At 34.5% G+C, this 12,735-nt stretch overlaps 1 protein-coding gene across 2 annotated transcripts in view; it reads right to left on the bottom strand.

Annotated features, from left to right (window-relative positions):
- Positions 1-6,408, bottom strand: part of Remo (Remoulade) — a 338,339-nt gene extending 331,931 nt beyond the window's left edge. The window contains exon 1 of one of the 2 annotated variants that reach the window (XM_090393156.1): positions 5,046-6,408. In XM_090393156.1, the coding sequence (XP_090249282.1) occupies positions 5,046-5,260 (215 nt within the window). In that variant the 5' untranslated portion in view covers positions 5,261-6,408. The remainder of the gene's footprint in view (positions 1-5,045) is intronic. The other variant, XM_090393157.1, reaches the window with a different exon arrangement.
- Between the last annotated feature and the right edge of the window lie 6,327 nt (positions 6,409-12,735).

Below are 12,735 nucleotides of genomic sequence, written 5' to 3'. Positions count from 1 at the left end.
TCTGCTTTAGTTAGATGAATTTAATTTAAATGAACTTTTAATTAGTTTTTCATTGTTTTTATCTTTTCTTACTGTTACCTACTTTGTTTCAATAAATAATGACGTGTAGAAGGCCTAATAAAACTCTAACCACATGCATGACGGTTTGTTTACACCATATTATCACTCATGACGCTTTCTGGCACTACCACTGAGTCAAATGAGATAATTTTTTATAATTAATGCAACTATTTAATTTTTTATTTTCCTGTCTGTTTTAGGTCTTGTTTTAATAAATTATGTCTTATAAAAGGCTCCAGAAGCAAATATAAAACAAATCACGTGGTTGTCTCAGAAACGTCCCTCTGGTAAAAGGCCTAGCTGTCGCAGAAGTGCGACTCTGGTAAAATAAGAGTTAATTAAAGCACAAGATTCAGCTGTAAGCCAAAAATTAAATTGTTCGTAAGATTTTGCCTGTGATATGTGTAACTGTGTTGATTGCCACCTAATATTCAACAAAATAATCTTTTAATTTCTATATTTAACAGATCCCAAGAACCAAGATGAAACTTGTTCAGTTAAGTGGTGCACAAAAGCGAAAACTAAACAAAAACTATCAAAAAAGAAACAAGAGGAGACTTTGGAATTAGATTCCAAGATTGCAAAACTGACTGATTTCTTCACACAAGTTCCACAACATTATATACCAATTCCTGATCCGAGCCAATCTCCGTCATCAGAAGTGAACACAAATACCATTTTGATCACTTCAAAATCAAAATATGATGATGTTGGAATCATCAAGGTGTCACAAGCAGGTTCATCTAGCACATATCTCACTACTGACCTCACTTTATCAGTAAATTCTCTTGATATCTCTACTGCAAATGTTGATGCAAGTTGCTTTACAAAACATTCTGAGGTTGAAATAATTGCTGAAAATGAAAGTTTAGTGGGCCATGGTGATGGTGGTGAAATGATTCAGTCTGCAAAAGATGAAGTAAATATAGCAAAAGATACAGGGTTGTGGCTTGATTTCTCTGCTGATGACGTGGCTTATTGGAATGCTTGTGGACCCAGTGACTGTCAACACAACAATGGGCCATTTGACAAGTCTTACCAACATTTCAGTAGTGGCAAACCAGTAAGATAATGTTCGCAGAAACTTTTTGTTGGGACAAAAGCCAATGGTGAGGAATACAAGAGAGTGGTTATTGTATTCACCATAAACGGTGAATACAATACAAACAGTTTATTGTACTGTTTGTTCCTAAAAATTTCTCACATTTTGTTACAAGAGAGGGGTTCAGTGACTGGCAAAATACTATTGTAATTGATCAAAAATAATTGATCAATTACTATTGTAATTGAAAAAAAGCACTACTCACCGAGACTATGCTAACATACTTAACTCGCAGACAAGGTGTAGGGTTGACACAACAGTTGGAAAAACAAATTCAGGAAAAGTACGATTACTGGGAAATCCTGAGGCGTGTCATAGCTGTTATTCGTACGTTAGTTGAACGTGGCGTGGCTTTTCAAGAAACAGAAAAAAGATTTGGACCATTGCAAAATGGGAACTTTTTAGGGTGCTTGAGCTCATAAGTCAGTTTGATCTTTTTAGCAGGTCACGTTGCGAAATATCGAAATTGTGGCAAAGGAAATCTTTCTTATCTGTCCAAAGCCACCTATGAGGAACTCATTCAACTGATGGCTCAAAAGGTCCACGTGCTTATTGTTGATAAAGTAAAAATCTTCTGGTTATTTTAGTTTGTCAGTTGATTTAACACCAGATCTATCACATATTGACCAGTTAAGTGTTGTACTTGGTACTTAAAAGATGGACAGCCTATTGAATGCTTTTTAACCTTTCTGGAAATGAAAAGCCATACCAGTGAGGAAATGTAAATCATGTGTTGCAGTACTTACATAAAGTTTGTCAGCTAAACTTTTCAAAATGTAGGGGTCAGTCTTATGACAACGCTGCTAACATGTCTGGGCGTTATAAGGTGATTATTATTCCTGATACCTCCAAGGAGTCCGAGGACTCATCGTGGGAGGACACAACTGTCTCAACCACTACACCGAGCCTCTATTATGAATCATCTCCATCAACGCCATCTACCACCCGCCTCCACCACCACCACAACTAGTATTTTTTGTCTGTAAATTGTGTGTGTTCTTAAGGGCCGATTTTCTGTATGCGGGATGAAAAACCCGAGTTTCCGGGAGAAAAAACCCTGCTACCTCCGTATGAGATCAGCTAACTCACCTTCGATTGAAATTGTCCAGATAAAGATTCCTCCCGTCATGACGAGAATCAAACTTAGGCCTATTCCAATCGAAAGGCACAATGTACTGTCATTCTTCCAATTGTGCTACGGAGATGTTTTATATGTGCCCTGTGCAGTTCATTCACTAAATTTGGTAAGCCGAAGTGCTGTTGCTTACTGTCAAGAGGCGGTTAATTTCTTCTCTATAGTGCAGCTGCCCTATACTTTTTTTTCAGCTTCAACCAGCCGGTGGACAATTCTTAAAGATTGTATGGGAAATGAAAATGTCTTAAAATCCCTCTCTGATACCAGACGGGAGGCACATGCTATGGCAACAGCAGCAATTTTGAAATCTTTCCTTCAAATTTTAGAAGCGTTAGACTGTATAGCCGAAGACCAGTCACAAAAGGGAGACACTACAAGAGAAGCAGAAAATATTGCAAATAAGATGCAAGAGCTAGAATTCGTTTTTATGTTGAATTTTTGGGATGAGATTTTGCAAAATTTTCATAGAGTAAGCCAAGTTCTACAGAATAAGGATGTCAACTTAAAAAATGTGAAGATCTGTATGGATTATTAGCTGACCAATTGTGCACTTCACGAAATGAATTTGAAAGATATGAAGCAGCTACAAAGGAAATACTACCAGATGTTGATTATAAGGCAGCTCAAACTCGCAAACGTATCAGAAAGAAGGTACCCAATGACGGAGATGCTCCACAAGTATATCTGAATGCCAGCAATAAATTTCGTATCACCACCTTTTGCACAATTGTTGACAAACTTGAAACTGAGATGAGAAGATACACTAACCACTAAGCCAGCCATGGTTAGTGTGTAAGCCAGCCATGGCTGAATGGTTAGTGTATCCGTTCTCCAGAAAAAGGGCTGTGGGTTCAAATCTCGCCTTGGGCATGGATGTTTGTGATTGTCTGTGGAAATAGTAGGGTTGGTGGTCTGCGGCGGATGGCGTTGGTGTAGTTACAGTCAGTTGGTGGATTGAGTAGTGGAGACAGAGTTGTAGAACAGGTGCCCTCCCTCGATGAGTCTTTGGACTCCCTGGAGGTTTCAAATAATAATAAAATAATAATAATGTTAATAAGACTGAGGGGAGGATTCAATTTCTGTGCATCGCAGTATCATTGTGCATACTAAGGAATTGTGCAAGGAAGCTAATTGTGCCTTTGTTGTTCAGCAAGATATGTTGTGGAGAGTAAAAAGAAGCGAAAATAGAACCCCTGAATAGGTGCACTGGGGATCCAAATCAGTGATAGCAACTATGCCAATATATGTATCAGATATGTGATAAAGAGAGGTTGGTGTTAGAAATATAATGCATGTATTGATAAATATAGGAGAATGGTAAAGGTTTGTTTTTAGGAGAGTCTTGTTTCAGTAATAACTTGTCACATTTCCTAATCGTGACATTTGTACTAGACAAAGAAGCTGATAAAAAAGTTATTTCCTGCACAAATCATTGATTCCAGATATGGTTAATCTTCTCTTCTTATCACTTGCCTGTCATACACACATTGTAGATCAGTGCTGCTTCATATTTATTGGTTACTGTAACTGGCAGAGATAACATGGTTCTCAATACACACCTGTAAATGAGCAATGCACAGAAAAGAAATGGCTTTCTCTGGGTACAGCAGTATTCCATTCCCAAACTTCACCAAATCTTCAAATTACTTTTAAGATCTTATTATTTTGCATATAAGGCCCATAGATGTTAGCTATATTTTATTTTCACTGGCTAATAAATCAAGAATTAATGTTTAATGTACTTGGTCAATTCCTGTTGAAATAATACTATTACTGCTGAAAGGATTAGGTTGAGTTGACTCTCTATTTTGTTGCACAATATTTTATATTATTACAGGCTATTGGTAAGAAATTTCACTACAGAGGAATGAGGAACACAAAGAATAAAGCATTAACCAAACAATCGAGACACACACATATATATACATATATTGTATAATATATAAATAAAGATATGATTTTTATGCAGGGGTTCCCTGACACCTGAAAATTATTTCATTCCTCCAAGGTAAAAAGATTGAGAAAGACTGGCTAGACTGTACGTAAGTTCCGGTTGCATAATACCAAAATAACACTATAGAAGTATTAACACAGCTTGATGGATGTTTACAATAGCCATTCATACTATTCAAAAAAAGTTAACTGATATGCCTTATAAAACTGATATTTAAGACTAAATGTGAATTTACTTTTTAGCATATATCACGCTTATATTTTATTATCTGATCAGAGAAGTAAGCCAGTCATCTTAAAATGAATACATGCAGTCCGTACATTCAGCTGGTGTTTATTCTATTATTAACTACCTAGTCAAAGCTACTGTTCAGTACAGGGTTCTGATTCATTTAACATATTTAACTGATTGATTTTCTGTAGACTTCCTGATGTAGTTCTTTCAAATTAATGAGAATAATACAATCTTTTCTTCAGATGTATTATCTGACTGTTTTTATCTCATTAAGCAACACAGTACTTTCAAGTGACTTTTTAAACAAAGTAGAGATTAAACCAAGCACTAATATAACATCATAATATTACTTTAAACCATGGCCAGTTTAGTATATTAGAATAGTAATTTATTAGGGCATTGATATGATACAACTTGTGGGAAGAAAAAAAACATACCTAGAGAAAGATGATACTAATGTCAAGTAATATTACTATTTTAGATTGCATAGTTTGATCATCAAATATCATATACCAAGGTTATCAGTTTTCATTTAACAAAATACATAGGGAAATACTTACAAATATGTGACATCTGTAGGAATTTTTTCCATGTCTAATTCACTCAACATTGTTAGAGGTACTTGGGGTATACAAATTACTCTTTGGCCAATATTCAACTGCTCTGAAGTCCGTAATTTCACAGAATTGCACTTACAAATAGGAGGGCAAGCACACATAAGCTTCCAGTAAAAGGCACATATCAAAATGACAGTTTGAGCCGATTTCATGTTCATGCAAATACTTTTGTACAACTATTCAAAATGCAGCACAAATTGCTATCAACTGCTGGTGTGGGTCTTAAAACCACGTATACATTCTGAAAAATATGCACTGCTCTTTAAACTGAACTACAAAAGATAGAGCTCAGTTCTTCCACCTCATATAAAATATATATATATAACTATATAGGACATCACATAACTTACCAATGCATACCTATATATCAAATGTAGGTAGAATTGTATTTCACTTGCTGTAAGTTCTTGGAGTCAGCGCCTTGAATAATGAATGCTTCATTCAAAAATAAATAAATCTGCTGTTTAAAATGAAATTGTTACTCGTATTATGCTCATTTGTGTTAATACAAATCGGCTTCGCTTGCTGAGTACTACAAACATCATGTTCAGTGGAATACCAGAAGTAGCTATTAGTCAGGTCTAACTTGGCACAAACAATTTCTTTTATTGTTGTTTCTTTCAAAATATGTCACCGACTACTATGCACTAAAGCTCTATAAATAAATAATAGCAAGCAAACAAACAGGGCGTTTATTTTTATTTTATTGCCTGTCAGTTAAAAGTACAGTATACAAAGTACCACTCATGGCTTTCATCTCTAAAAAGTTACTATGAAAATACCCAGCATAGTTGCAATTATAATAAACCTCATTTTCGGTAATATCCTTCCGTTTATAAATTCCAAACTTAATATGAAATAATTTTAAAAATGTATAATTAAATTCTAAAGAGGCACACCCATTGAATCCACCACTGGAAGCTGACATCTTGCCGTGACGAAAAGCTACCAATAAACACTCGCCAAAACTTTTGAACTGTTAGCAAGATACATGTCTAAATGACTTCAGTTTCGCTTTCGAAATTTTAACGTTTTCGTATACTGTACTACAATTATATACAAAATGTCGTTCTATCAAGTATTATATACATACACTAACATTTCCAAGAAAAGTCGCATACATTTCTCTAAATATCAAGGGCCAGCAAATATCCCAGATTTCTTAAGGTACAACTTTAAATTCAATATATATAGAGAGAGATAATTGAGGTTTCTGATACGAAATGTTTATTCAAGATTTAAACTGCATTGCCCTATTTTACATGATTATAAGCAAAAAAATCGAGGAACAACGAAATCAAACTAAAGCACGCCGCCCGTCTTACACCAACGCGCTTTACACTAAAATTCATCCGTTGTCATTAATGTCTCTGACAACAGCACCACGTTTTCTATGCACTCTTGAACAAACAAAAACAACCCAAAAAAATAATAAATAAAATAAATAAATAAATGACCCAACATGCACTTATTTCAAAAACACTGTGATGTATACAGCGAGGTTGATGTAAAAGGGGTTACTACATTCCAAAATCTTATACTCTACAGATAATTAATCTATGATTAGCCAGCAAAGGTTGGTCGATTGGTAGAGCCTCTGCTACTAATGACTCGCAAAAAGTTAAACGCGGTTGGTAGTTGGAAGGGATCCAATCGTTCGATGCTGTTGGTACACTCTGCCTCGATAAGTCTTTGGACTCGCTGGAGGTTTCACATAATAATAATAATATCCTAAGATCACTATAGCAAATAAATAAATAAAATAATATAATATAAAACAAATTGTCATTCTACACGAACATTGTTGGTTTGATTGCACTGGAATTACGCCGATCGCAACTAAAGCTATTAAGTCAATTCATTATGTTTGCTAATTGTGCTTTCTTGCCGGTTTGTCCGTTTTCAATGACAAGTTCCAAGAGGAAAGAGTGATAAAATAATAATAATAATAATAATGCCCAATTGATAAATACCTTAAAGAAATTTATAGTAAAAAAAGAGGCATAGAGAAGTCTTTAAGAAATGCGAAGTTTCTACAGAAAGCCGGCCTGGTTGGCCGAGTGGTTAGTGTATCCGCTCTCCAGCCAAAAGATTGCGGGTTCGAATCCCACTGTGGGCATGGATGTTTGTGATTGTCTGTGAAAATACTAGGGGTGGTGGTCGGCGGCAGATGGCGCTGGTGTAGATGATTAAGGTAGTTGTGGAGTAGGTGCCCTCCTTCGATGAGTCTTTGGGCTCCCTAGAGGTGCTAAGTAATAATAAATGAGAAATGAAATGAAGGAAGGAGGCGAGCTGAAGAACATCCAGATAAAATTCTTGGTATTAAGACAAAGGATATTAAATGATAATGTTTAAAACAACGAAAAATCACAGAAGCATGGAATGCCAGAAATAATTCTCATTCACAATAAAAGAAGAAAATATAGATAAGTTATAAATATATATATTGTCCTGTGTCTCTTCTGAGAGAGAGCCCTAAACAAAATCATCGAAACCTGCTAACAAGATGATTTTTCGAATACTAAGTGAACTTTATGAACTCAAAATGTGTAATCAAACTGTATGCTTAATATCATTAATTTATATTATCAATAATAGAAGAATAAGTATACAAATCTGGACGTAATTATTGTGTATTCTTATACAGAGGATATTGAATGATATTCATATACCTTTTAAAACAACAAAAACATCATAGAAGCATATAATGCTACCAGAAATAATCCTCATTCACAAAAAAGGGAGGAAGACAAAAATATAAATAAATTAATTATAAACATAGACAGACCTGTGAGGCATTTGAGAAAGAAAGAGTGAGCATCTCTAAAAAGAATCATCAAACTCAAGCAAAGACGATTATACCGCATTTACTCGAATATAACTCACCTCCAACCCCTGATTTTACTTTACAAAAAAAAAAAAAAAGAAATTAAAAAGTTTCCCATATAGTTCACACACGAAAAAAGTTTAAAACTTTAAGAAATAGATAGTGAATGTTGTTATGGCAGTTTCAGATATTTTGGAATAATGTTGAAGAGAATCAGTATTTCGACTCAACAAATCATCGGTCGATTTGCTGAGTCGAAATGAGTATTAACAAAACCGATCTTTTGTTAATACTGCACCAATACATGCATGGAGAGAGTGGCGTAGCTAGAGTTTTTGGCGCAAAACGGGGCGGCAAACTCAGGCGGTTCCTGAGTTTGCCGCCCTTCTCAATACACACCAAAAATACTACAAAAATGTCAAAAAGACGCACAGCATTTCTGACAATCTGAGGCTTAGTCATCGTCACCACTGGTCAGATTGGTGGCCATTTTCGCCGCAGCTCCCTAAACGCACAGCAGTATGAAAGATTTGTTTAAATCTAGACTCGAGACCAGGGGTGAGTAACATTTTTAAGTGTGTGCGTTCCAAAATCGCCAAATCTTTCATGCAAAATTTTCTCATGTGCCAACCGAAATTTTGGGGAACATATTATTTGGTGTCGTCTTTTAAGTATAGGGAAGACTTTTTCAAATAATCAAAAATCACAATAGAATAGTAAAATCAAAGAATATTGTAAGCGTGATTATTGCAAGTCATGTAAGATTGAATGAAGGTAAAAATTTGTGATGGAATTTTTACTTAAAAGTCCTGCTGATAGCATAATTTTTTTTTTCATTTAAATGTAATTCTAGCTGCCATATAAAGCCGCACAATTTAAGGACGCAATTTTTAACATCAGCAAGAATAAACAATAATTCTGATTTTTTTTTTTTTTTTATAAAGATCAATCAGACATAAGTTTTTTCAAGTGTTTCCAATATATTACAGTGAACAATCTCATAATCGTTTTACTTCACTAAAGCACAATAAAATAAAATAAAATTAAAGATATAATTTTATTACGTCTTTAATCCTTCAGGAGTAATACATAAAAATTACAGACAAAATAAATTGTTATTTTACCTACATAACATATTAAACAGAAATTAATCTTTATAATTTTTAGCAGAAAACATCAAATCAAAACTAGAGAAAGAAAAATAGTGGACATTTTATTTAATTAGCATCCATGAAACTTCTGTTGCTGCTGCATCACTAATGTAGATAATTTATATCAGGTTTATATTTTGTAACCTGTAGAGATATGCATGCGCTACTAGTTTAATCTTTAAGGCTACTTCTGCTACGAGACTTAACAAAGTTCATCACTGAGAACAATGATTCACAAGATTATGTAGATGCAAAAATGGACAATAATGCTGTTGGGAGGGCTTTTAAACACACAAGAGTTTCTGGAATATTATTCCAAATCCTAAGTACTTTCGTTTTCGCACTTCTGTTACTCATGTCTGTAAACGCTCCTTTTCAATATTTTCCAAGTTAACTCTGAGGTCAACAAATTTCTGCCTCCAAATTGAACTATTTTGAAAAACAATCAATTGCATTTCAAAATCATCCATATTTATCCACGAAAACATCTACAAGTTTATTTGAAGATATTTTCGTGTCCTGTAGTTTAAGTTTCAAGTCATTTAAATGTTCGTAAAAATCTGCAAAAAAACATCAGTTTACACACCCACACGATATCATACATTTTTTATAACACATTTGTTGAATAGTCAAAAAGAGATTTATCTCATCCAGGCATTCAACAAATCGTTTCAGATCAACACATCGACTAAGCCAACGAACGTTGTTGTACATTATTAGTCCTTTGTACACCGAATTCACCTCATTCAATAGATTCTAAAACTGTCTTTTATTCAAAGCACGTGCAGAAATGTAATTAACAACATTAGTTACTGTTTGCATCACTTCTTGAAGTTCCTTTAGGGCAGATTTGCACATAAATCGTCCTCATGTAGGATGCAATGAAAACCTAACAGTGGATGACCAACATATTTTGCAAACAAATCTTACCAATCATGCTGGGCGCACCATCTGTTGTGACGTATACCACTTTTGAAATATCATTTTGTCTAATAGATAATTCGTTCATAACTGCTTTACATATTTCAATCCCACTGATACACTCAAGTAGTGTTACAAGGTTAATCCTCTCTTCGCATACGTCATCCCTACAAAATCGAGCAAAGATTGCCAGCATAACTGAAGATGTAATGTCTGTGCTCTCATCAACACAAATTGGAAATAACTTACATGAAGCCATATCTTAATTGTTCTGCTCTATTCCTTTCCAACTTAAGTATTCTCTCCTTAATTATTTTTCTACTCACAGACAATTCTTTAATGCGCTGAATAATTTTTACCTTTTCTGAAAGATTGTCAAAAAGGAAAGGAGCATTCTAGCCATGCTTCTTTAATATACTCCCATCACTGAGTGGTTTTCCATGTTGAGCAATAACTTTTGAAACCTCAAAACTAGCAGCAACTAAGTTGGAACTAGGCCTATCTGAAATAAATTTCATCAAAATATCGGACTGCTTTTTTGTCTTGCTCAGTTCATGAGAAATTAATTCTCTTTGTTCTTGCTCACTTTTATTACTTAATTTCTTATGAACAGTTTACAAAAGAAGTCTTACAAACAAGTGATTCGGAACATAAAATGCATAATCCTTTATTATCTTTCTTAATCGTGCCAAATTTTACAGTCTAGCATTCTTTAAATTGTCTAATATCCTTTTCATTTGAATGTCTATGTTTGTTTGCTGGTGGTTGTGAAATTCTGCTCAATCTGTAAAGAGCAGGAAGCAAATAGATAAATAAATAAATATATATATATATATATAAAAGAAAGCAATTAAAAAATTAGTTACTTCATGCAGCTTTTAACTTTAATGAAAATCGGATTATGGGATGTAAAAATGTGGAGAGAGATATATAGACACTGACAAAAATTATAATTTGAACTCGGAAAATCTCATCATAATCACTTTCTGCATATACCAACCAAGTTTAAGCAAACCAAAAATTAGTACAATTATAAGCCGACCTACACACATGCAAATGAAAGAGAAGGGTACGCATGCAATCTAATCACGTGCAGATAACACTTCATAATCTTATTTTGATAATACATTTCACATTGCTTTAAAAATAATTTACTGTATTTACTGGAATATAACTCGGTCTCGCTTATAACTCGCACCCCTGATTTTCCTTTACGAAAAAAGAAATTAAAAAGTTTTGCGTATACCTCGCACAGGAAAAAAAAAAAGTTTAAACACGTTTCACTGGGCGATAGTAACTCGCTTCCTGTGGTAAACCACACGCCCTTCCCAGTAGCCAATAGTGACTGCAAACACAAGTAAAAGCAGGTCGTTTTATTGTATCACTGAATAAGGTACAGAGGCATTTGCAGTCTCTAATATATTTCTCAACAAATAGTGCACTTAGAGACAACTGGGATAAACAAGGCAGTACTAATGAATCACATGTCCCCTTCCCACAAAACCTATACCATTTAGATTCAAGCAAAACCATGTTGCACCGGCAAACATGGTATCTAACTAAAAACTAGGTGTGTAGGAGTCTGTCCCCCACCAGCTGAAATGCAAGGCAGCAATAAATATAAACAGAAAGTGTTAAAATTCGTAAACGTGTTAAAACTAATAAATATATAGTGAATATTTTTATGGCAGTTTCAGATATTGAAAGTTATTAAAATACACATCTTGCTCCCTTACAGTCAGTCTCTCTCTCTCTCTTTCCCATCACCAACCGCTCTCAATCTCTCCATGAAGTCACATTCACAAAAATGAAAGACCTTTATGAACTGCTTATTTAGTATCTGCACTATATCTTCTGCAACAGCTGTCCTTATAACCAGGGCCGGTGGAAGCGAGCATGCGGTGAATGCGGGCACCGCCGCCAGGGAACGATTCATAAGTTACTTTTTAAGAAACAAAATTTTTATCATAAAAACAAAAAAATTCTTAGAATGATCAATATTAAAATAAATGAGGCCATATACACTGAATAAAAATTAAAAAAAAAAAACAACGTATATTGCCGCCTCTTTGATCAGCTGGCTGTTTACAATTTTACAGCTAGATCAGGCTAAATGCTTGCCTACAGAATGTTGTGTCTATTGCAGTCTATCTAAAGTGAAATGGTGAACAGTCTTTATGCGCAGAAACGAATTTTCATACAAAACATTTGTTGCTAGTTAACCAGTCATATGGTACGCATCGCAGTAGGCTACTGACAGTAGCGCAGTGCGGACTATTATTTCGTCTCTGTGTCGTATTGTACAATAATTTCTTGTGGGTATAAAATAGAAATGGAATCAAAAATTTAAAAAAATGTTATCTGGTGCACAAAATCATAAGCGTCACGCTGCGAAAGAAGCAGATATTAAGAAACAAAGTGGGGCTCTTAATAAATTTGTTAAAATATTCTGATGCAGATTGTAACCAACTCGATACATCAGAAATCAGAGTTGAAGAACCGTGCACATTATCCAGTTGGCATGAAGGTACTATTGCAACTATTGAACAAGATAATTGAACATGATTTAAGTGAAAAATTGTTAGGATTTAGTCAACTACAACAAGATTTAGTTGTAGTTGACCACGAAACTAACACATTGTTAGTCTTTGTGAATTTAGAAGATCCAGGTGAATGGGGAAATATTGATGAAAAATTACGAGTTGTTTTAACTGAAATGGGATCTGTTCAAAAT

The sequence above is a fragment of the Typopeltis vanoorti genome, chromosome 5, assembly GCF_054136105.1.
Source record: "Typopeltis vanoorti isolate ZY-2024b chromosome 5, IOZ_Tvanoo_1.0, whole genome shotgun sequence".
Classification (NCBI taxonomy): domain Eukaryota; kingdom Metazoa; phylum Arthropoda; class Arachnida; order Uropygi; family Thelyphonidae; genus Typopeltis; species Typopeltis vanoorti.
This window is presented reverse-complemented; position numbering and strand designations above follow the sequence as displayed.